Source organism: Rhinolophus sinicus, linkage group LG11 (genome assembly GCF_036562045.2).
Source record: "Rhinolophus sinicus isolate RSC01 linkage group LG11, ASM3656204v1, whole genome shotgun sequence".
NCBI lineage: Eukaryota > Metazoa > Chordata > Mammalia > Chiroptera > Rhinolophidae > Rhinolophus > Rhinolophus sinicus.
In genome coordinates, this window is record NC_133760.1 from 57400323 (window position 1) to 57425897 (window position 25575).

General features: G+C 40.4%; 2 protein-coding genes across 6 annotated transcripts in view; one reads left to right on the forward strand and one right to left on the reverse strand.

The window, feature by feature from the left end:
* Positions 1-25575, reverse strand: part of LOC141567564 (olfactory receptor 2A5-like) — a 134786-nt gene that overhangs the window by 106363 nt on the left and 2848 nt on the right. The window lies entirely within an intron of this gene.
* Positions 931-25575, forward strand: part of LOC109436637 (TRPM8 channel-associated factor 1) — a 44909-nt gene continuing 20264 nt past the window's right edge. The window contains exons 1-2 of one of the 5 annotated variants that reach the window (XM_019715363.2): positions 931-1094; positions 21954-22587. In XM_019715363.2, coding sequence (XP_019570922.1) covers positions 21968-22587 — 620 coding nt within the window. In that variant the 5' untranslated portion in view covers positions 931-1094; positions 21954-21967. Of the gene's footprint in view, positions 1095-13044; positions 13199-15189; positions 15360-21953; positions 22588-25575 lie in introns of those variants that run through there. The other 4 variants (XM_019715361.2, XM_019715362.2, XM_019715360.2 and 1 more) reach the window with 4 other exon arrangements.

The following is a 25575-nucleotide window of genomic DNA, read 5'->3' on the forward strand; positions in this document are numbered from 1 at the left end:
CTAACAGGGTCAAATTTCCTCCGAAATAAGTCAAGGAGGAGAAGCAGAGAATGAGATGTGACAAAAGAAGCAGAGGGCCAAGTGATGAGATTGCTGGCTTGGAGCAAGAGGCCTCAAGCCAAAGAATTTGAGCAGCCTCTAGAAGCTAGAAAAGGGAAGGAGATGGGTTCTTCCCTAGAGCTTCCGGAAGGAACACAGCCCTACCTACACCTTGATGCTAGCCAGTGAGAATTGTAGGATAATAAATGTGTTGTTTGAAGCCACTACGTTTGTGGTCACATGTTACCCCCGCATTAAGAAACACATTCACTCCCCAGCTGGTAAGTAGAGAATGTCACAGTAGCTTCAAAGTCCATACTTTCAACAGCCAGGCCTTTTCTCTCCCTCATGCTCAGTGTCTGCCACCTATTTATTGGTTAGTAAAAACTGTAACCCTTTCCTGTTTTATTTAATTCATAAAACAAGACATGTGATATTTTTAAAACAAATAAATGGTTATGAAGTATCAACAGGCAATTTCTTCACTCATAGCCCTGCCCTTATAAATATACGCAATGTAAGATTTTCTTCTTATAAGAATGTAATCCTACACTCCATTGTAATACAACTTGATTCTTTTAATTAAAAATATATCTAGGACCCATGGATTTTTAACTCATCTTTATAAATAATTGTGCATTATCTTATAGAAAAATATATTATTATTATTTGTCAGGCCCTCACTTGTTCATAAATAGTCTCAGGGATTATTTTTCAACAAATTATCCTGCCGCACTCCCGGGGCGGGCACCCGCGTCTCTCCATCCTGGATTTGGGGCCGCATCTTCGTGCAGAAATTGACACAAAGCCGGGCCTCTGCAGTCCAGAGGTGGCCAGCCAGGCTCCGCCCCCCACCGCCACAGCCACCAATCAGTTCCCTGCATGGCCCCTCCTCGCCCCTCTGCCTGCCTGTGACTTCTCACGTCCCAGGCCTTGTCCGCCGGCCAGTCCCTTCTCTCCTGAGAAGCTCCTTCCCCTTGGGAACAGCCGCTACCCACTCCTAGCCAGTGCATTCTGCCCCCGGTCTCGCGCTGCAGGGAACAGAGGGGCAAACGGTGAGTGGGGGTCAGCGATAGCTTCTGGACCAGGAGAGGCCGGGCAGTGACACTGGCCACAGCACGAAGCGCTGATGGCCCTGGAGGGGAGAGGGGGCGGGTGGTGAACGCCCGGGAGGCTGTCTGTGCATTTGTGTGGGGACAGCATGGGTGGGGGCTGGTGTGGGGCCTCTGCATGTCCCCGATGGGAGGGTGGATGGGAGGGTGGCAGACGTGTTCCACGCACAGTCCTTGCTCTACACCTCACGGATCTTTCTCTGCTGCCTCCCTGCAGCTGGCTCTCTATTTCCTTCTTGTCACATCGTTATTCACCCTTGCTTGTCTGGCGGCGATTACCCCCTATGTTCTTGTGCTCCACAGGAGCCATTGAGATTTAAGCTGCAGAGAACTGTGGAGGGATGGCATTTCACCTCCTGGGGCTCGCTCTTCAATTATTTCAGTGTAGCCTGCCTCTGCATAACCCTCCCCCCCCCCCCCAAGGTTAAAGTCCTCACCTACACAAGTGCTCCACAGGGGGCCTGAGAGTGGCTGTGGTGGGGGAGGGAGGTGAGAGGTGCAGGGGGGGTGGTGGAGAGGGTGGGTGCAGGGAACTGGGTGGAATGTTCTGTCTGGAATGCTTCAGGCCTCCAGGTAAACGCTGGATTACACAGTTACCAGGTGAATAGCCCAGGAGGAGCTGGCCGCTGAGTTGACTGAGGGGGGGGGATCAAGGGGGGGGAGGAGGGAGAAGGCCTTAAGTAGGAGAAAAAGATTTAACAACGGGATTATCATAGACACTACTGGAAGAATTCAGATCTAACCAGACGTAAAGCACAGAATGTATCTGTCTAGCTGACCATCCATCCACCAACCATCCTTTTATACTCCCAACTGTTGATTTGTCAATTGACTTCATTTCAATACAGTATTCCCCCCTTATCTGCTGTTCCAAGGTTTCAGTCACCCGCAGTCCATCATGGTCTGAAAATATTACATAGAAAATCCCAGAAACAAGCACCTCTTAAGTTTTAAATTGCACACTGTTCTGAGTAGCGTGATGAAATTTTGCGCAGTCCCTAGCGTCTCAACCGAGACGCTTAAACCAACAGACCCACTGTCGGAGTAGCACAGTGCTTGTGTTCAAGTGACCCTTCTTTTACACACAGTGCTTTGCTACATGGGCCTCTATAGAGAAGCTTGCTTCCCCTAGAATGAAGGCTCTCAGAGACAAAGAAAGAAAGAAGGCCAAAAGTCAGATTCTTCTTGTAACCTAATCTCAAAAGAGACAGCCCATCACTTTGCTGTATATTCATCAGAAGTGAATCACTTATTCCAGGCTACACTCAAGGCGAGAGGGTGATACAAGAGCATGAATACCCAGAAGCAGGGATTATTAGGGGGCCATGTTAAAAGCTGCTACTACAGAGGATATGAACAAGCAATGTCTTCTAACAGTCTTGTACATGGCTTCTGGTTCACATGGACATGAGTTTCCCTGAAGTATAGACCTACGTGCAGAATTACTGAGTTACACGATTTGTATATGTTCAACTTTATTAGGCTATTCCCAAGCTGTTTTCCAAAATGTTGAGCCAGTCTGCACTCTCTTCAGCAACAGACCAGAGTTCCTGTTGCTCTACATACTTGTCATAACTTGGTATTACGAAATTTCACTTTTAGCCAGTCGGGCAGGCATGGAATAGCATTCCCTTGTGATTTTGATGAGTATTTCTCTGATAAGTAATGAAGTTGACCATCTTTTCATATATTGATGAGCTATGGTCCTTTCTCTCTGTGATAATTCTTGTTTCTGCCTTTTATTCATTTTCATATTGGGTTGTTTGTCTTTTTCTTATTGACTCATTGGAATGCTTTTTTTATATAATCTGAAAGCTAATTAATCCTTTGTTATCTATATATGCTGCAAATACCTGCTTTCAATTCGGTACTTAGCTTTTCTTTCTCTGTATGTCTGTCTCAATGAACTACGTCTTGACTTTTCATTTCAAGTCAGCATTATTTTCTTTTATAGTTTGCGTTGTTTGAGAAAATTGTTTTCTGGAAGTAATAAATTAATTTTACTATATTTTCCTCTAAAAGCTTTTATAGTTGTGCATTTGGCAATTAGTCTTAATTCACTTGGAAATTGATTATTACATTTTTATTCCATATTGGTAATAATTATCCCAGCACTAGTGATCCACATGAATCAAGTTTTTCATATATGCATGAATTTGTTTAGGTTCTCTACTCTTTCATTATCTATTTGTCTAATTCTGCACCAATATGAAATAGTTTTGTAACAAGTCTTGAAACTTGGTAGGAAAGATCCTCCCACCTCTTTATTCTTTTTTTTTTTTTTTTTTTTTAATTAGTTTCAGGTGCACAAGACAAAGCAAAACTTAGACGTTTATCATTTACATCCCTCACACTGTGTGAACCCCCCTCTCTTTATTCTTCTTCTAGAGTGTTTTACCAATTCTTGGACCTTTCACCCTTGTTATTTAAATAAGAAAACAAGAAACAAACAAAGCAAACAAATAAACCTGCTAGAATTCTGATTGATGCTGAATTAGTTCTATATATCAATTTGGGGAGAAATGGCCTCTTTAAGATGTTGACTGTTTCCACCTATGAACTTACCATATAATGCTATTTATTTAGCTCACTTTAATGTTTTCTTAAGGTTTTGTAGTATTTTTCATTGTTTTCCTTTTGCTCATTTTTGTTAAACTTATTTATAAGTACATTGTATCTTTATTGCTATTATAAATGTTTTATTTTATAAAAATTATATTTTGTAGCTGGTGTGTAGAAATCCAATTGCCTTTTACACATTGATAACATATCAATCTTGATAAACTCAATAATTCTAAATTTACCTATGGAGTCTTTCAGATTTGCTAAACAAGTAGTTACAGCACCTGAAAATGAAGACAATTTTGTTTCTTCCTTTCCAATCCTTATAACTTTTTTTTTTTATTTATTTTGTCTTTAGTGCATTGGCTAGTACCTCCACTATAATGTTGAATAAAAGTAGGGAAGGTCATCTTGTTTTATCCTTAATAAAGAGGAAGATTTCACTATATCATCTTTAAATATTGCATTCATTATTGTTATTTTGTATATGCTTTGTCCCATGATAAGAAAGTTCAATTCTTCCTTGGGTAAGCACTTTTATTATTAGCAGATATTGTACTGAATGCTTCTTCTATAGCTGATTTTTACATGTAATTTTTTCTTTTAAATATGTTAATATGGTAAAGTATAGTATTCAATTTTTAATATTAAATCAACTTTTTACATCCCTGGAATAAACCCTCTATGACAAATATGCAATAAATTTTATGTATAGATATTGATATAACGATAAGCATTAGATATTTGCATCTATATATGTGAATTGAGATTGGCCTGTAATTATCCCTTTTGGTATTAACCTTATGTGCTGCTGATATTATCACATAAAATAAGATAGGTAGAATTCTCACAATGACTATTCTCTGGAAGAATTTGTGCGAGTTTGCAATTATCTGGTCCTTGAATATTTCCTCAAATCACCAGAAAACCCTCGGGGTTTGGAATTTACTTTGTCAGAAGATATTAAACTAACTGGTTCAATAACTTTAAGGATTATAGGACTATTGGACTCTGTTTTCATAAATTTTATTTTCCAGTATATTTAACCATTTCATACACACACACACACACACACACACACACACACACACACACTCAAAATTAATAGAATAAAATTGTTCATAATATCCTCTTGCTATCTGTTTAAATATTTCCATCATTATGATCTTCTCATTATTAATATGGGTATATATTCTTTCTCTTTTTGTTTTAATTAATTTTGTCAGAACTTGGACTACTTTATTAGCTCTTTCACATACTCACACACACAAAAACTGTCTTTTTTCATTAATTGGTATTTAGTTTATTACTTCTTCCTGGTATCTTTGAATTTTTCTGTTATTTATTTTTCAATTTCTTAATATGCTTAGCTTAATAAATTTGGGCTTTCCTTCTTACATCAGCTCTTAAGGCTATAAATGTGTGTCACTTCTTTTTAGCTGTGTCACTTCATGAGTTTTGATATGAATATTTTGCTATTATGTACCTTTAAGTATTTATAATTTCCATTATGGTTTCTTATTTGAGCCATGATTTTTCAGAAGTGTATATTTTAATTTCCAGTCACTCACATGAAGACTCCTTTATCATCTTGTAGTAAACGTTGCCTAAGTAATTTATAATATAGTCAGAGAATATATGATACCAGTTTTTTTGGATTTATTGAAATTAGTGTTATAACTTAGCATGTGGTCAGTTTTATTTGTATACTTGAAAATAATGTATAGTCTCTAATTATATAATGTCCTATACATACCTTTAAAACAAGTGTTTTAATTACACATCCAGATCTGCCATATTTTCACCGATTTTTTATCTGCTTGTATTATCAATTACAAAAATAGGTATATTAAAGTCTCTCATGAAAACGGTAAATTTTGAAATTTCTCATTGTAGAGCTGTATATTTTTACTTTATATATTTTGAGGTTATATTATTAGTGAATTACAGGAAATTAAAATTTTATCATAATGTAGGGATACAATATTATAGCTACCTATTAAAGCCTTTTGTTTTAAATTCTTAATTTGTTCAGATATCAAATTAGGTTTCCTTGGTTGGTGTTTATTTACCTATCTTTCATCTTTTGACTATAAATCTCTCTAAATTTATGTTTTAAGTAAATATGTTAAAAATGTATCTGTATTTTCTTAAGTCCTGTGATTTTAAAATTATTGTATAATTTATAACTTGTCATTGAATAATTTAGTCATTATATTTATTGCAATTAGTAGTACAATTAGATTTTTTTCTACCATCTTATTATTTGCTTTTTATTTTTCTGCTTTTTCTGTCTGATTCCTCTCCCCTCATTCTTACTCCTTATTTGTTTCCCTATTTTACTCCTAGTCTTATTTGGAAGTTACATATTCTAGTGTATTAACGTAAATGTTTTAGGAATACTTTAATTGCATAACACATTTAACTTATAACATTTATTGAGGCATAATTGACAACGATATATATATATATATATATATATATACACACACACACACACACACACACACACACACACACACACATATATAGTACAGTATGATCTTTAGGTATATGCATACATTGTGAAATGATTACTACAATCAAATCAAGCTAATTAACATATTAATCACCTCACTTAATTTACCCTTTTTTGTGTGTGAGAACAATTGAAATCTACTGTTAGCAAATTTCAAGTACATAATAATACAGTATTATTAACCATAGTCACTGTGTCATATATTAGCTCTTCAGAACTTATTCACCTTACATATCTGAAACTTTGCAATGCAACCTTTGACCAATATTTCCCCATTTTCTTCACTCCAGCTCCTAGTAACCACCATGCTATTCTCATAAACCATCATAAATGCTATGCTTTTATGAGTTTGACTTTTACATTCTATATAAAGAGAGGTCATACAAGTATAGTAGTATTTGTCTTTCTCTGTCTGAATTACTTCGAAACTTAGCATAATGCCCTCAAGCTCACCCATGTTGTTGCAAATGGCAGGGTTTCCTTCCTGTTTTTATGACCAAAAATATTCCATTGTATATATAGTACCACAATTTCTTTATCGATTTGACAGACACTTGGGCTGTATCCATATTTTGGCTACAGTGAAACATGATGCAAAGAGCATGGGAGTGCAAATATCACTCACTTCTAGATGCCAATTTTATGTCCTTTGAACATATATGTACCCAGAAGTACCTGGATAATATGGTAGCTCTGTTTTTAATTTTTTGAGAAACCTCTATATGTACTGTTTTCTATAATGACTGTACCAAGTTACATTCATACCAACAATGCACAGGGTTCCCTTTTCTCTCATCATCTCCAACACTTGTGATCTTTTCCCTTTTTTGATCATAGCTCTTCTAAAAGGTGTGAGGTGATATTTCGTGGTTTAGATTTGCATTTCCCTGATGACTAGTAGATTTAAGTACCTTTTCATATACCTATCAGCCCTTTGTATGTTTTCTTTTGGGAAATGTCTATGCTGGTCCTTTGCTCATCTTTTATTTAGATTATTCGTTTTCTTGTTATTGAGTTGTTTAAGTCCCTTATGTATTTTGAATATTAACCCCTTATTGGATATATTGTTTGCAAATATTTTCTCCCATTCTGTAGGTTGTTTCTTCACTCTGTTTTCCCATTGCTCTTTAGTTTGATACAGTCCCAATTGTTTATTTTTGCTTTTGTTGCCTGTGTTTTAGGGGTCATATCCAAAAATTTTATTGCTCAGACCAATGTGAAGAAACTTTTTCCCCATGTTTTCATCCAGTAACTTTATGGTTTCAGATCTTACATTTAAGTCTTTAATATGTTTTCAGTTGATTTTGTATATGGTGTGAGATGCAAGAGTCCAGTTTCATTTTTCTGCATGTGGATATCCAGTTATTCCAGCACCATTTATTGAAGAGACTATCCTTTCCCCCATTGCGTGCTCTTTGCACCTTTGTTGAAGATCAGCTGAATGTAAATGCATTGGTTCAGCTGTGGGTTCGCTATTCTGTTCCGTTGGTCTATATATCTGTATCTATGCAAGTACCATACTATTTTGATTACTATCGCTTTGTAGTGATGCCTCAAATTTTATTCTTACTGAAGTTTTTCTTGTCTATTTGAGTTCTTTTGTGGTTCCATGTGAATTTTAGGATTGTTTTTTTCTGTTTCTGTGGGAAATGCCATTGGAGTTTTGATAGGGATTGCACTGAATCTGCAGATAGCTTTGGGTAGTATAGACATTTTAACTTTATAACTTCATCTAATCCGTAAACACAGACTAGTTTTTTCATTTATTTGTGTCTTCAGTTTCTTTCATCAACGTTTTATAGTTTTCAGTGTACAGCTCTTTTACCTCCTTAGATAAATTGGTTCCTAAGTATTTTTTTTGTTTTCGATTCTGTTATAAACAGGATTGTTTTTTTAATTTCCTTTTCAGATACTTTGTTGTTAGTGTATGGAAACACAACTGATTTTTTATGTTGATTTTATGTTCTGCAATCATCCTGAATTTGTTTATTAATTCTTATAGTTTTTTGGTGGAGTCTTTAGGGTTTTCTATATCTAAGACCATCTCATCTGCAAACAGAAACAATTTTAAGTTCTTCTTTTCTATTTTGGATGTCTTTTATTTCTTTTTCTTGCCTAATTGCTCTGGGTAGTACTTCCAGTACAATGTTGAAAAGAAGTGGTGAGAGTGGGACTTCTTGTCTTGTCCCTGATCTTTGAGGAAAAGCTTTCAGGTTCTCAGCTTTAAGTATGATGTTAATTGTTGCCTGTAATATAGGCCTTTATTACACTGAGGTACATTTCTTTCATATCCAATTTGTTGAGATTTTTTTGTGTGTTTAAAGGATGTATTTTGCCAAATGCTTTTTCTGCAGCTACAGAGATGATCACATGATTTTATCCTTCATTTTTCAAATGCGGTGTAGCACATTTATTGATTTGCACATGTTGAACCATCCTTGCATCTCTGGAATAAATCCCACTTGATCATGGTGCAGTATCCTTTTAATGTATTGTTGAATTCAGTTTAGTAATATTTATTGAGGATTTTTGCATCTATGTTCATCAGTGATATATGCCTGTAATTTCTCTTTTTTTTTGTAGTGTCCTTGTCTGGCTTTGGTATCAAGGTAAGGGTAAGACTCAAACAATACAAGAACTTTAAAACAGTTTATCTTCATTAACTTCTATCTCACAGCTGTGCTATTATTGTATATTTTATTTTTTGTATACCCTTATATCCCATGAGACATTGTATTTGTTTATTTAAACAGTCAATATTAACTTATATTTGCCCATATATTTACTCTTTTCAGTATTCTCTATTCTTTCAGATAGTTATGGGCTCTTATCTGGGATCATCTTCCTTAATCCCAAAAAACTCCTTTTCAGAGTTCTTATACTGTATAGCCAACAGATTTTCCCAGCTTCAGTTTATCTATAATTGTCTTTATTTTGCCTTCCATTTTGTGGTGCATAGAGTTTTAAGTTGAAAGATTTTATCTTCTTCTTCTTCTTTTTTTTTAAAGCAATTCCATTGTGTTCTGGTTTCCATCATTTCTTTTGAAAAGCCAGCTGTATTATTATTTCTCTGAGTGGAAAATATCCTTTAGGTCTGGCTGATGTTCAGATTTCCTCTCTGAATTTGGTTTTTAGCACTTTGACTATAATGTGCCTAGGTGTAGTTTTCTTTGTATTTATTCTGCTTAGGGAACACAGAGGTTTTTTTTCAATTTGAGTTTTTATGTTTTTCATCTATTTCAGGGAATTTTCAGTCATGAATTATTAACATATTGCTTCTGTTTCATTCTCCCTCTCTCTTCTTCTGGGGCTCTAATTACACATATGTCACAACTTTTTTTACCATGTCTCATAATATTATTATACTCTTTCTATATCTTTCATCTCTTTGTGCACCATCCTTTCTTTCCTCTGTGTTATTTTTGAATACTTTCTGTTAAACTTTGTTATACTTCACCTATTCTCTGGTCATTTGTGTCTAACATGCTAGTAAAGCCAACTGTTGAATTTCTGATTTCAATGACTTTATTTTTAAAGTTTCCATTTTACTCTTTTATGAGTTTTCATTCTATACAGAAATTCTCCAGCCTTGTTTCTGTTATTTTGGACATATTGATCACAGTTATTTTAAAGTCAGTCCCTAAGAACTCAAATGTCTGAACTACCTGTAAGTCTGTTTCTATTACCTGTTGTTTTCCTGAGTTCTTGGCAATTTATCCTGGTTTTCAGCCTTCCTCTAAATTTTTTATTGGATGCAGGACACCAGGAATGAAAAATTATAAAGCTCTGATTGGTGCTATTATTTTTCAAAGAGGATTTTTTCAGGGGTGAGGGACAGATAAAGTACCAGCAGATTCATTTCATATTATCAAAGGTTAGTTTTAAGCTTTATTAAAACTGGTCCATTTCAGGTTTTTCCTTTATCCAAGAGCATAGTCCTTAGATGTCATTCTCGTTCATATGCTATGGATTTTCTCATATCTCAACTGAAAGCAGTATGTTGATAAGAATCATTTACTTTGGTGGGACCTGACCTCCACTGCTTTATTTATTCCCAGAACAGTACAGCTACTGAAATGACTGCTCAGTTGTTTAGCATTTAACCACTATTTTCTGCAACTCTTTTTGGGGGTCTCTCCCTGTGCATGCATAGCTTAGGAGTCAGCCAGTGACTTAAGGGGAATTTGTACATAGATTTTTAGATTCACTTCTCTGAGCTTTCTTAATTTTGCCCTTTGAGCTCCAGTTAGTTTGGTCATCTTGAGCCAGTTCACATTTTCCTTTACTTTATTTACTTTAGGGCATTTTCCAGTTCACAATGCAGGGTAACTGAGGCCGAGCATCTTAGACTGCTTAGCCTCAGTTACCCTGCACTGTGAACTGGAAAATGCCCTAAAGTAAAAAGCCATAGTGAATGTGGAGCTCAGGTCATGTTTTCCTTCTGTCAGGATCATAGCATCCCAAGTGCTGCTTATGTTGTTACTCTTCAGAATCTTCCATTGATATCTTGTCCAACTTTCATTGCTGTTTTCAGTGGGAGGGTTGTTCCAAACAAGGCATTCTGTCAATGCCAGAATTGGAAAACTCGCACTGTTTTGTCTTACATCTTGGATTATTTATCTAAGATGATTTAATTTATTCTTGAGATACAATTTTTAGAATTTCCTTTAAAGCAGATCTTTTGATGACAAATTCTCAATATTTGTTGGTCTGAAGTAACATTTTTAAGACTCTTGTAATGGAAGGTAGTGCCAGGGCAGTGCATTATGGGTAAGAAAGCAGGGAAGGTAGCACTTGGGTAATTTCCAGTTTTAGGCTATAATGGATGCTGCTGCTGCTTTGGACATTCTAGTACAAGTCTTTTGATGACATCTGTATGCATTTCTATTGGGTATGTACCTAAGAGCGGTATTACTGAACAGTCGTATTTTTTATTTCAAAATTATTTTCATAACATTTTTTAAATACAAAATTTCTAAAGAAAAAAATTACTGGTCAACCATCCGCATTTCCTGAGTTCACCAAATATGTCCCTATTTTTCCTGTTAGATAAACATAAAAAAAGTAGGATCATAAGTTTTTCACTGAAAATATATATTGAAAGCATTCCTCAAGTTCTGACTTGAGCTCACCCTTACGAAGGATTGCATATATTCTGTAGTATGGATTTTTAATAAATTGTGCATTCACTCCTATGTTGCTGAATATTTATAGAACTTAACATCTCAAAAGTGATTTCAGTGCTTTAAAGGTTTCATGGCAGTCTCTATAACTCAAGGCAAAAAATTGGAAAGAAAAACAGAAACTCTAGGGGAATTAAAAAAAGGGAAGGATAAAGGATTTAAAATTGAACTAGTAACGTGGAGTCTGAAAGAGAGAAAGAAAGGATAGAACCAGCTGAAATTTGGGGAGGTATAGAAAGAAAACAAAAGGCTTAAGGGGAAACAAAGAACACGAAGAAGAGGAGAAAACTTACAATACAGGAAATTTGCAATTTGAGCAGTTTTCTACATCAAGCTGCTGTTTTGTTGAGGAACAATTCTAGGATTGCCTTCCTCAGTCCATATTCATCTATTTTGTTCATTCATCCATCAAGTGGACATTACGGAGCAACTGCTTATGGCCACATGAAGTGGAGAATCTAAAGAAGAATAAAACACAGTACTTGACTTATGCTTGGGGAGTTGTAATGAAACCCTGAAGTAATCCGGATATGGCACTCTATCCCCTTTATCACGGAATCCACATTCCTGTGGGAGGTCCAGCCTGGACACTGTTTTGTGGTCCAGGAGGAAGCTTTTTTAATGGTCTCTTCCCAGGGACAGTTTGGTCTGGGGACACCTTCTCCTTATAGGATCCCAGAGAACAGGGGCCAGAGTGGTGATGGGCCGGGATACAGGAGAATGTACAGAGGCCGCACAAACCTTTGGGGGCTTTGGGTACAACCATAAAAAGGAACCAGAGGTTTCCCCCCAGGCTCTAAAGTTGACTCACAAAGCTAGATGAGCAGATACCCATTCAAGGCAGGACCTCATCAGGCATAAAGCCAGGGCCTGGCTCAAAGTCAAGCGCTGGATCCCACTCTTACTTGATTAAAATGAGTTATGACTAGGAACAAAGTTTATGAATCCACACACAGGGAGAATTCATATTTATAGAGTGGTGGTCACTACCAGCTGTATGAACAAGGATATTTAATCTCTTTTTAGTTGATTAAATGTATCTATGTTATCACAAAATAATACATATTACATATTAAACTTAATACATATTATTAAACTTATTACATAATACATATTAAACTTCAATGAGGTGTATGAAGAAAAAAATACTTTCCTGTCTGACGTAACTGATTCGAATAGCTTGATGTATGTTTTTCACACAATTTTTGAGTTTATATAAGTATATAAAATATTTTTCAAGTTTTTCATACAAAAATGCAAACTCTCCATTTGACCACCATGTTAAATGTTTATTAAAAATATGAATATCAATATAACCTAACTAATGGCAAATATGTAGCGATTTTACTCATTCTGATAAGTATTTGTATTATATATTATTTTATACAAAGACCTGTCATAATTTATCAACCACTCCCTTGTTGGTAAATAGTCTCAGGGACTTATTTTTCAACAAATTGCCCCACTGCACACCCCCGGCGGGCCCCAGTGTCACCATTGTAGATTTGGGGCTGCATCTTCCACAGAAACTGACACAAAGCAGGGTCTGACGTGGGAGGGGTGAGGGGAGGCGGCTCCACCCTCCCCGCCGTGACCGCCAATCAGCTCCCGGGACGGCCCCCTCGCCCCTCCTCTGCACCACAGCTCACCTACCCCCACGCATCTCCCACCACCGTCGTCACCAATTTTCAAATCCCCAGGCTGTCTGTCCCTTCTAGTCACATCTCTGCAGAGGAGTCCTTACCCTTCCGAATTAGCCGGGTGCGGACCTTGCTGGACAACCGGTGAGTCTTATCTAATGATGGTCTCTGAAACCGGACCCGGCCCGGGTGCACCAATCAAGTCCACAGTCCCTGGTGGGAGAGGGAGGGACCGGCCCGGGTCTGGGGGAGCTCCGGAGAGGGGGCGCCTGCGGGGCTGTGAAGTGGTCGGGTTTGGGGCCGGAGACCGATTGGGCCTAAGGACGCAGATGTCTAGATGTCTTTCAAAGCGGATTCCCTGCGTTTTTTCCATGTCTGTTTCTGCTGTTTTTCTACCGCTGTGTCTCTTAATTATTGTGTGCTGCATTTCTTCTCCAGGAACCTAACCATCAGGAGTCTAGTATATTCCTATCCTTTTAAAACATTTTTCATGATGACATATTTCAAAGCTACAGGTCTTTGCAGAAGATAATATAACAGATTTATCAGATGCTGACATTTTATCACCTGTGCTTCACCCGTGTGTGTGTGTATGTGTGTGTGTGTGTCCGTGTCCCTAAGAAATAAAACCTGACAGTTAAAACCTTTTCCCCACCAAATCTCATGCCCACATCCTCAGAGGTAAGTCAGGTGGTATCCTTCCTGTGTATATTTTTGGTTTTTTTTTATTATTTTTATGTAAGCAATATATGCGTTTTTGTTTAGAATTTTAAAATTGTTTATGAAACTCAGTATTTGGGAGTTTTAACTCATGATGCTATGAGTCTTGGCATTTCATACCGAAAAAGGACTTAGCAAGCACGTCCGCAGCCGTCCTTGATTGGCTGAGAACACTGAGCCCTGGAGAAGATAAAGGACCTACTCATTGTCACTCAAGTGGTCCCTGAAGGGACAGGATCCTGAATCCAGGTGGTTCATATCTGTTCTGTTCCTGGTGTTTCTTCTATGTGAGCCCTGCCACTGAGCTCACCGACCCCCAACCCCCTATTGATTATTGTTCACATGAGTCAATTTGAGGAAAGAGGGTTGAAGTATGACTTGGGTTTGAACCAAAACCCTAATCAGGATGGAAAGGTATGCATTTTCCTGAAACACGAAATATTGATTCTTAGGACAACCTGAATATTTATTGTACTTAACAAGCACTCATACAGTCTTAATCTCTGCCAGACATTGATCTAAGAACTTTACAAGTATTCACTTACCTAATTTAAACCTTACAATAAATCTGTAATGTAAGTACTTATTTCATCATCCCCATTTTATGGATAATAAAACTGAGGCATAGAGGAATTAAGTAACATGCTCAGAGTCACTCAGCCCATATAGCGTAGCCCTGAGATCTGAGTCCAGGCCATCTGGTGACAGTCTAGGTTCCTAACCATTGTAGTACCCATTTCACATGCTAGAACTAGCACGTGACCCAGGTGAAATCACCACACATAGTAGGAACTTGCAATTCACAGAGGGTAGGAACGACTGTCAACTGATAATTAGAAAGGACTTAAGAAAAGAAATAGGATTTGGAATGTACTTTGAAGAATATATTTTAGCTACCTATTGCTTGTTTGAAATATATTATTGTTTGTTTACAAGAATAACATCTAGAAGAGTGCACGCAATGTAGACCTATATAAAAGTTGCCCTCGACTGTTCTCCAGGCTCAAAAGTATTCACAGGTAGAGCTGTATCCTTCCCTTCTGCCACCACACTACAAATATACACAGGGCTGTTTTTTATTATTAAAAAAATGAAAGCATATTCAAGAACTTATAGTTTTTATAAGGTACATTCCTCCAACTGAAGGGAGAGCTAAGCTCTTCAGAAGGATTGAATGATACTCCACAGGATGTGTCCTAGCGTTTGTTCAGCCTTTTCCTTATTAGTGAATAGTCGAAGAAGTTGATGTCTTTAATAAAACGGCCAGCCCCTCTGCCAGGATGGGGGCCCGCCGCGGTGCCAAGCCAAGAGGGCTGGCGACACAAAGAAGCGCTGTCCCCTGCCAAGCGCCGCCCCCTCGGGCTCGATCCCGCCCGGGAGGAAGTGGGGGGGAGGAGACTGCTCAGGAACCCCTCCTCTCCTCCCCCTCCTCTCCTGGCTCCTCGCTCGTCTCCCTTCTCTCCCCACTCCTCGCTCTTCTCGGGGTGCTGCTTGCAGGGAAGCCTGTTCTCTGCCAGACTGTGCGTCCCTTCTGCACCCAGCCCTGCCCCCTCCAGCTGCCCCCTTGTCAGTTGCAGGCAACCAGGTGAGTGGCCCTCTCGGAAAGCTCCGCAGGCAGAAAAAGGGCTGGTGGCGGTGCATCGGCCCCGGTCTGGGGGAGGGCGGTGCCGCAGGCCGAGGGGACGCGAGGCGGGCAGACCTGCGGGACCGGGCTCGGCAGGGCTGGGGGTGCCCAAATCGGGGACAGAATCCCTCACTGTTTGTGTCGCGGTCCTGTTAGTGATTGTTCTGCGCTCTCAGGCTCTGCGTCGCGCCTGCCGCAGGGCTCTGACATCTGATGTTTGTTTGCCTGCTTTGTGTCGTCGAGTTACGCACAGACCTGACCTAGAGGAACAGCATCTAATCCGCAGTTTTAGCGGATGAGAATAGCGTGACTCAGGGAGGAGACGGGGCTGGCTCAGAGTCACACAGGTGGCTGGTGACCGAGCATCACTTCTGTCCTACTGCCCTTTGATCTGCGCAAACACTGTTTCTGGGACCGAGATCCCTCGTCCACTGGCAATGGCCCCTGGAGACTGATGTGTGTGGAAGAGGGGCCAGTGGCCCATCTCAGACCCTGCGCCAGCGGCCAGGAGAATTGCCTGCCAACCCCAGCTTTTCCGCTATGCTCCCCTCCTCCCCCTGCTGCGCCCAACTCCACTATCTCCGCCCCCCTTCACTCCTCCTCTGACGTCACCGACCTGCTCTTTGTGGACTGGCCCTGGGCCTGGGGAGGAAAGTCTTGCCTGGGTGAGGGCCTGGAGAGGAAAGCGGGGAGAGGGATCCCACACCAGAATGTGGAACGTCCTTTCTGTCTCCAACACTGTCCATTTATAGAACACCCTCTGAGGCAGGGGGATCAACAGCTAGCTGTGAAGAGGCAGCAACAGGATTTTTTAAAAAATCAAAACAGGTCTTCTCACTCCTGGGCTAGTGGTCCTCCATTTTGCTCTTCTCCTGGGAGTTACGCAGTGAGAAGTGTGCAAATATGAGTGAGAGAAAGACAGCCCCAGGGGAACTCATGAATTAAGAAGGGAGTGTAGTAAGATCAGAATAGAAAAGGCAAAGTTCTGAATCTTGCTGACGTTTTTTGGGGAATGGGGGAGGGATTGATTGGGGAGAGCTACAAATGACCTTCAAAGATAATAGTAATGGTCTCTTTTTTAAGCTGGGTGGTTGGTATGTAGGAGTCCATTTAATTTTTTTAATTGTTTTATTATTATTTTACCATCTATATCCTTCCACGCGCATTACGTATTCTTTTACATGTGTGAATTAAACCATTTTTAAGTGAAAATCAACTAAGATGGAACTGGGAATATTCCAGAAAGAATGCAAAAGGAGTTGAACCCACCCTAATTCTGGCTTAGGAGAAGTTGATGGATATTGGAAAAGATATTGGACATGTAAGGAAAAAGAAACAAGAGTTCATGGAAGAAAATGGCATGAAAAAGAGAAGACCTACAGAATTGGATGCCTGCGATAGTCTGCATTTTTCAAGGCCAAGGTAGTCAAGAATACATCCTAGGTTGGCCCTTACACCCACACCTTATGTCTGTCATTGAATCAGCCATCCAGAGTATCTGTTCATTCTCCTGGGACATCCAAAAAAACAAAACTTGTTCCCTGACCTCAGGCACTTATCCTACTTTGGGATTTGGAAGCAAACCATAATGCAGGATGTGGTGCAATGTGCAAGACAGGCCCACTGCCCTCCTTCCCTTCCATATACATCTGAAAGGGAAACCCCGTTTAGGTGACATGGTGGCTGGGGTAGGGGATTTGTAAAGCTCTCTCCCTGAGTTTCAGGTTGCGCCTAGGGTACCTTCTGCTTTAGAGGGGCCTTGTGTTCCAGAAAGTTGGTGGACCTTGGGGAGAGAAAGCAAGACCCATGGGAGGAGAACCAAAGATGAAGAACTTCGGGAGAGAAATAAAAGGGATTTCTCCAGGCTGTGTCTGTCTGAGCTCACAAAGCTAGGAGGGCAAACGTGGATTCAAGCACAAAGAGGAAGCATTTGGTTCAAAAGTCAAGTGTCTGTCAACTAAAATTTATATGTATATATCATCATAGGGTGTAAAGTACCACATAGGGAACAGCATATAATCAATAGTACTGTAATAGCTGTGTACAATGTCAGAGGGGTAGTAGACTTGTTGGGGAGATCGCTTTGTGAGAGGGGTAAATGTCTAATCATTATGTTATTCTGGACACGTGAAACTAATAATAATTAAAAAACAAAAAACATTAAGTGTCAGAATCACCCATAGCTGGTTACAGTGGGAAGAGAACTAACTGCAAAGCTCAAGCTATTGATGGGCAAATGCACAACCTGTCGGGAAGGAAGACATGTTAGGAGGAATGAGACAGGGTCACCTGATCAATCAAATCACTTATATACTCGGACATTTAATGTATGTCGACTTGATTGAATTGAGTGTGCTATTTTTAATTGTAATAATAACAATTGAAAGGATGCAGACATATAAAGAGAAAGAATACTGTTCACCTCTTCCCTTCCTTACGAATCAATGTTAGCATGTTGAAATGTGGCCTCCATGGATTTGCTATATATACAAGATCCTGGTACTTTACAGGCTTATCTATTTCTGGCACTTAAGAACATGGACTCCAGGACTAAATGTCCTGGGTTTGAATGCTGGATCTGCCACTACCACCTATGTCGTCTTGAACAAGTAACAAATTCTCTAGCCATCAGGGTTTTTGTTTTGTGTGTTTTTGCCCACCTATAAGATGGGGAGGGTGGTAGTACATACCTTATACGCTTATTGTCAGGATTAAATAATTTATGTAAAGCACTTAAAATAATGCCCGGAAGCTGGTAAGTACTGTATTGTCATTACTACTATTAAAATTACTAGTACTGCTACAATTATTATCTTCACCCATACAAAAGTGGGTTTCTGTCCTACAGATTATAGTGATTTGAAATTTTCACTTAAAATATATCTAGACCATCCTTCTAGGTAGAGGCAAAATAGCTTTAAAGCATCCTTTGTAATAGCTATGTGATGTCCTATAATTAGATTTTTCATACTTGACTCAAACATTCTCCCTCTCAAATATCTTGACACATACACAGCATTGGTATCAGACTAAGGCTGACACTGCAGCTGCACTCACAGTGCAAGAACGGGAGCAACTGGCAGAGAAAAGGGGAGCTCAGGCGTTCCCAACCAAACCCCACTCACTTTGGGCCACCAGTGTGGCCCAGAGGAAAGGTAGAAGAGGGGACCCATCAGGAAAAACCCTCCTTTCTCCCTGGTTCCCTACTTTTCAAATCTCCAAGCCACCTGCCCTTTGTCACGTGACAGATATTCCTTCTCTCATGAGCTAGCTCAGAATACAACTAGAGAGACCAAAATGTGAGTGCCCGGCTCTGGGTGTGTTTGTACCAATACCAGCGGTGACATAGGCCCAAAGAGAAGGGGTCCGATGGGCAGTTCTTTCCAGGGTGTATATGGGTGGCTGGGGCTGTGCCCCAGGGTTTTATGTTGGGGACAGTGGGTTACGGGGGCGGGATATGTGGACACTGGGTGTACCTTTAGATTACAGATCCTGTGCCCACAGGAGTAAAAAATGGTTCTAGGAAACATTCCTTGTCATTTATCTATCTCTGTTTCTAGGTTGTCATTTATCTGTCTGCATTTGTCATTTTGTGGGGCAGGGAGCATCCTTGTACGTGTATCTTTCATTCTGCTGCTCTCATTTCTGTGAGAAATCTTATTAGAAGAAGGATCGCTGAGTTGCCACTGTCAGATGGCTGTCAGGTTCTCAGTCCTTCTAGCAGATGTGATAATGTCCCCAAAGCCTTTTTGAACAGTGGACATTATTAGCTGCCTTTGTCTTCTTTACCTCTTTCCCCTCCTCCTTTTCCTCTTTCTTCTTCCTCACCACCTTTTTTTTTTGATAATCTTATGGGCCACATACACTATACTTTCATTTGCCTCATTAGTGCGATTGAGCATATTTTCATAAACCAATCAGCCATTTAAATGTCCTCTTCTGTGAGTATCTTCTCTGAGAAGGATAGGATTTCAATAAATAGAAAGATGTGGGAGAGGGAGCAGGAAGAAAAGAGAATGGGAAGAGCATCCGGAGTGAAAGCAGGGCATGTCCAGGGATGCCAAGTGTTCTGGGAGCTGCAGAGACGTTGGGCGGCAGGAGATACGACTGGAAAAGTAAGAAGCAGCCAGTTCTGAAGGTCTCCCACCCTAGGCTGAGCGCTCAGATTCTCCCCTGTGGGCCAAGGTGACATCCAGGGGTCGCTTCTAGGAAATAACACCACCATTGGTGGCTTTAGAAGAATAGAGGTGAGAAGAGATAGTGGTGACTGAGAAACTGGATCAGTTTAGTCAAGAATTGAGCTACTGAACTAGGTTAATGGCAGTGTGATTGGAAACCGTGAACAACAGCATTCACAGGACTTGGGGCCAGCTGGATATGGAGCAGGGGGGAGAAGGGACACAATTGTGACTGTATAGTTTGCTGTCCTGGTTATTTGTGGACACCAGGAGAAGCAGGCAAGGGACAAGCTCTTCTTAACCAATTGTGTTGGGTTTTATCTTCTTCATTAGTAGTTCTCTGAGGTGTAGGCTACCCTCTTTAACAACTAGGGACATCTAGCTTATGTAGTTTCCCTACGAGGAGCTAGTTTGGAGGGAAAAGAATAAATGTCAGTCTTTAGTTTTAGAGACTGCTACCAATTGGAGAGTGTGCTCTTTCAGTGGGGCTCTGGAGTTGATTCGTTACATCAGGGCCTTTTCATCTGTGGCCTTGAGAAGGCATGGTACCTATGCCAAGGACTTTTCCAAGGGCACTAGAAATACCTGAGCACTAAGCATAATAATAATTGGTATGAATGTACATGTTGGCTCCAAAATACGAAAACTATGAAATCAGAACCAGTAAATGTTTAATCCAGTGTTTGTAAAATCTAACATTGGGTTAGGTTTTTCATTTACTTTATAAGAATTCTCTATTACGCATACTTAAATATTTTACTCTTAACCAAATATTTATAAGCAAATACACATATGAATGTGTGTGTGTGTGTGTGTGTGTGTGTGTGTATATAATAAATGTAATCCTCAGAACAGCCTTACGTGGCAGATACTGTCATCTTAACTTAATGAATGAGGAAACTAAATCTGAGATGGGTTACCCAATCTCACAGTCAGTAACAGCAAAGCTGAGATTCAGACCCAGACAGCCTAACCCCAGAGCCGAGAGTGTAATCGCATTGCCATATGACCTTGAGAGTGAGCACGCTCTCTGACAAAGGAAATAGAAAAGAGGTAAAAGGGCCAAAGGTAGAAACAAGGATCTTCAGAAGAGGTAAGGGAAGGTTAGGAAGTCATAGTTCAAGAGGTGGCCCATGATGACGTTGGCTCGGGCCATAAGGCTAGAGGTAGTGAGAGGCTCAGGGACCAGGAGCAAAGCGTTGCCCAGAGCCACCAAGTGGAGTGGTCAGTGAGGATGACAAGCCCTGGATGTCCCAAGTATGAAAACACATCTGTCCATGGGGGAGCTGTTTCAGTAAAGTGCATATAGCAGAGGTCAGACTGTAGAGCATCCGTAAGTGGGAGCTTGTGGTAAAGGAGCAGAGGATTTTTGTGAATACAAATCCTTTCTCCACTGTGTTCAGGTGCAAGGAAGAATCTGCCATAATTTCATAACTTATCTTCTGCTTCTGAGACCTGGATTCAAGCCACAGAGGGCTTCAGCTTTCCTCTTACCTAATAGCCTATGACTATGACCAAAAATCCTTCTCTGAAGACCCAGACTTTTCAGACTGGAATTCTGGTTCCCCAAGCTGGGATTAATAAGATCAATGTGTGAGCTGAGTGGGGTAAAGTAGGGGTGAGGGGACAGCATGCTGCACCACTGTATTATTTTCCAGGGGCTGCCGTTACAAATTACCACAAACTCAGTGGCTCAAAACAACAGAATTTTATGCTCTCACAGTTCTAGAGGCACAGAAGTTTGAAATCTAGGTGTTGGCAAGGTTGGTTCTTTCTGGAAGTTCTGGAGGAGAATCCGCTCCAGGCTTCTCTCCTAGCTCCTGGTTTTGCCAGCAATCTTTGGCATTCCTTGGCTTGTAGACACATTACTCTAGTCTCTGCCTCCATCTTCTCATGGCATTCTCCTCCAGGTATCTGTGTCTGTGTCCAAATTTCCTCTTCCTATAAAGACACCAGTCATTCGGTTAGGGCCCCCTCAAATCCAGTGTGACCTCATTTTAACTTGATGACATCTGCAAAGACCCTACTTCCAAATACGGTCACATTCATGGGGGTTAGGACTTAAGCATATCTCTTTGGGGACACAATTCTGCCCTCATTCTTCACTTGTGTTTGTTTTCTTCGGTGATGGGAAAGCATCGAGCCCTTTTAGCTTGACCAGGAGAGTTTAAGAGGACAGGGTGTGATGGGATCTCCTGGATTGGAGACACTGCCACCCCTGGTGAGTCATTTCACAATGTCAGTCTCATCCGAGTTATGTGAAGAATCACACCAGCTAGCGGAGGAATGAACTACTTGGCTTGTTTGTTTGTTTGTTTGTCTGTTTATTTGTTTGAGCCATTCTTCACTAAGCTGAGTCTTTGCTTTCTCTCTGCAGAAGTCAATCCAGCCATGGCAACTCCCTCTGCTGCCTTCGAGGCCCTTATGAACGGAGTGACAAGCTGGGATGTCCCCGAAGATGCCATCCCCTGTGAACTCCTTCTGATTGGAGAGGCGTCGTTTCCAGTGATGGTGAATGACATGGGCCAGGTCCTCATTGCTGCGTCCTCCTATGGCCGAGGCCGCCTGGTGGTGCTGTCCCATGAGGACTATTTGGTGGAAGCCCAGCTCACTCCCTTTCTCCTCAATGCAGTGGGTTGGCTTTGCTCTTCCCCTGGGGCTCCCATTGGTGTACACCCATCCCTGGCACCTCTGGCCAAAATCCTCGAGGGCTCTGGGGTGGAGGCGAAGATTGAGCCGGAAGTGAAAGACTCCCTGGGGGTTTACTGTATTGATGCCTACAACGAAACCCTGACTGAAAAGTTGGTCAAGTTCATGAAACGCGGAGGGGGCCTGCTCATTGGAGGCCAAGCCTGGGACTGGGCCAACCAGGGCGATGACGAAAGGGTTCTGTTCACGTTCCCTGGGAACCTCGTGACCAGCGTGGCCGGCGTGTACTTCACTGACAACAAAGGAGACACTAGTTTCTTTAAAGTGTCTAAGAAGATGCCCAAGATCCCAGTCTTAGTTAGGTGAGTGCATTACCCCAACGGGGAGTTGGTCCCAGGTTCAAAAGCTGACACCGTTCTTACCTTCAGATTACTCCCAGGCTAACAGAAGAGAATTTGGCACTCAGATATGGATTCACGTAAATCACCCAGATTTTTAAAACACCCTGAAGTACAGGTGGGGCAGGGTCTCTGTTGCTGCTGCCTTCTCAGACCCGGTCACTTCGTTTTGAGGGGACAAACTTAGTGACCGTTATGCCCTCAGAGTCTAGCTTACTAAAATTCATTGCTGAATCCCACAGTTGGCATGACTAATCCAGGAAGGTTTGCTTGAGAAGGTTGCTTGCAACTGAAATGTGAGGAAAAGAAAAACAACCACGAGGGACCCCATAAGACAAAGTCTAGAGAGCCCTGGGAAAGATTTGGAAATGTCCAGCTAGATGGGCTTAGGATGGCAGGAAGAGCTAGAGGAATCAGCAGCTGAAATAGCAGAAAAGAGGGCACAAGTTATCTCTGCGAAATCTAGGAGGAGTTAGGAGCAGCTTTCATCTTGGGGGGCAAACGACCCCGTGGTGGAGAATGAAGGAGGCAGGGGACGGATGCAGAGACCGCTACACTGAAAGTCTCAGAGCGCTGCCCAGCTGTTCTATGCGCATTGAGCTCCTGCACCTCATACAGTGCTGAACGTAGAGCAGGTAAGTAGGTGCTCAGTAAACATTTATTGGATGGATGAATGAGCGAGATTAGAAGCTGGAAGTCCCAGGAGTAGAAAAAGCACAACAGGCCACACCTTATATTGTACATGAAAACTCTCAGCATCCTTAGATTGAAAGCCCCTATGGATTTAGTTACTCTGCCAAAGTGTCCTGTTATTTATTTTTAAACCCTCATTTAAACATGAGTGTGAATTAACTTTTAACCCTTCATCTAATTACTTGCACATTTCTTACTATATTAAACTCTAAACACGATCTCGGGATCCTCTTAACCTTCTAAAAGAGTATCCACTGGTCTTATTAAGATGAATCAAATTTTTATCAGAAGACTATACTACACTTATGATCGGCAAAATAAAACCGCAAGTAAATAAAACCAGGTGATCAACTTTTAGCCCGGTGAGAATACCCACAGATATCAGGACACAAGCCTTGTAGTCACGGCCCTACCTTCCCACTCAGAAAGCATCATGACCTGCATTCAGAGCATTAGCCTCCAGTCCAAAGCCACTTGTAGTCTGTTCACTGAGCAGGGACTCGTCCTCTCCCATCAGCTTTTTCCTCAGTGGCCCCTCCAGCTCTGAGGGCAGTGGCAACTGTACTTTATGTATAGAACTGAGCCCACCTTCTTTCCATTAAGTATTTCATATGGACAAACACTGGATCTAGTGTCATAAACTACTCACAGCCCCATTGCAGGACTCAGGATTCTAGTAAAAGATCTCATATATCCTGGACTTGAGGGAAGGCAGACTTGAGACTCTAGTAAGTTTAGTAAGTCTGGGGCTTGCTCTAAAACCCTGGGCCATAGCAACCACTCAGCCTCATTTCTAAAACTGGTTGAGTAAGGACACCTTTCACGGTGGTTGTGAGGAATAAATGAAGAAACATACTTTAGAGTACCGAAAACACTTCAATTATGTTGACATCCAGTCTTCATGCTATGGTATGTAAGCATATGATGTCATGAATAAATCACTCCCAACCATTGAAAATTACCTAGCATCTGTCATTCTACTGCTTTGTCCTCAATCATGTATGTTCCAGTTGTATAAGGTCTTAACATTTTAACTGATGTTTTCCTGCTTCCTCCACCAAACCGAGATAGCATCATTATAATCAAATGACACCAACTGACATTTTACCCTCTTTATACATTTAACAAAACAAGTACTAGAGACTGAATTGGCGCTACCAGTAAAAGATTTGATGCAGATTAAATATATCATTTAACAAACAAGGTTTGTTTTAGGAAAATCAACCAAGACAGCTTAGGATAAGAAGGCCCTTGTCTCATTTTAACCCAAATCTCAAGCTTCTGTTAAAGTTCTAACTCTATGTTTGTTCATTCATAGTCGTTTAGCCAGCATTCTATATGAGTATATTCTATATTCTAAGAAATAGACATTTTTTCTTATTTCAAGAGAATGATTTCCAAAGATCTGATACTTAGGACCCAGAAACATCCGCAATCACCAGACATGGGAGAAATCGCAAAAAACAAATAACTGTTGTAGGAAGAGTTCTGTGCTAACATGTTTCAGTAGGACATGGAACCCGGGGTCTACCCCCAATAACTGTGTAGTGTGACCTTGGCATGTCCTTTCACCTCTCTTTTTCCCTTTAAGTGAAAAGTGTTGGAGTAGAAGGCCCTTGTCCCTATTTTAGCTTTTACTCCATTGACAGTCTTCAGTGATGCCTTTTTGCTCAAAGTCATCAGAAATGCATAGAAAAGATTGGTGTACCAGTGGTCATGCTCTAAAATATCCAAATGCTCCAAACACGTTAGCCTGACAACACCCCTGTTAAACCTGAATTGACAAACATGATAAATAGATGTGATATATCCCCTTCGTCTTGCAAGATGCTGAAGGGATGTTATACACAAACGTGTCTTTTTTAAATTCCAGATTATTAAGATTTCTGAATTTTGAAAGTTTAGTGCCTACTTGAAATTAGCCCAAAGGAAACAAGAAAACTGCCCAATTACTGAAAAGAAACATTATTATGATTCCTCATGTAGTTTGGAAAATAAAAATATCTGAGCAGATATTAATAAGCGTCTTTATAACAAGGATCCACAAATCCATGGAGGTCGCTGCTAGTTAGTTACATGTTAGGAGGACACAGAATGCTGACTATAGATCTTACCATTAGGGTCATGGCTGATGTACTAGGGCAAGTGTACTTTCCTAACTCATACTCTCTGCCTCTTGCTACATTCTTAGCCATGTATAGTAAAATTGTATTAACTGCTTCTCACAAAATAAACCAGAAGTTTTTAGAGAGTGAATGC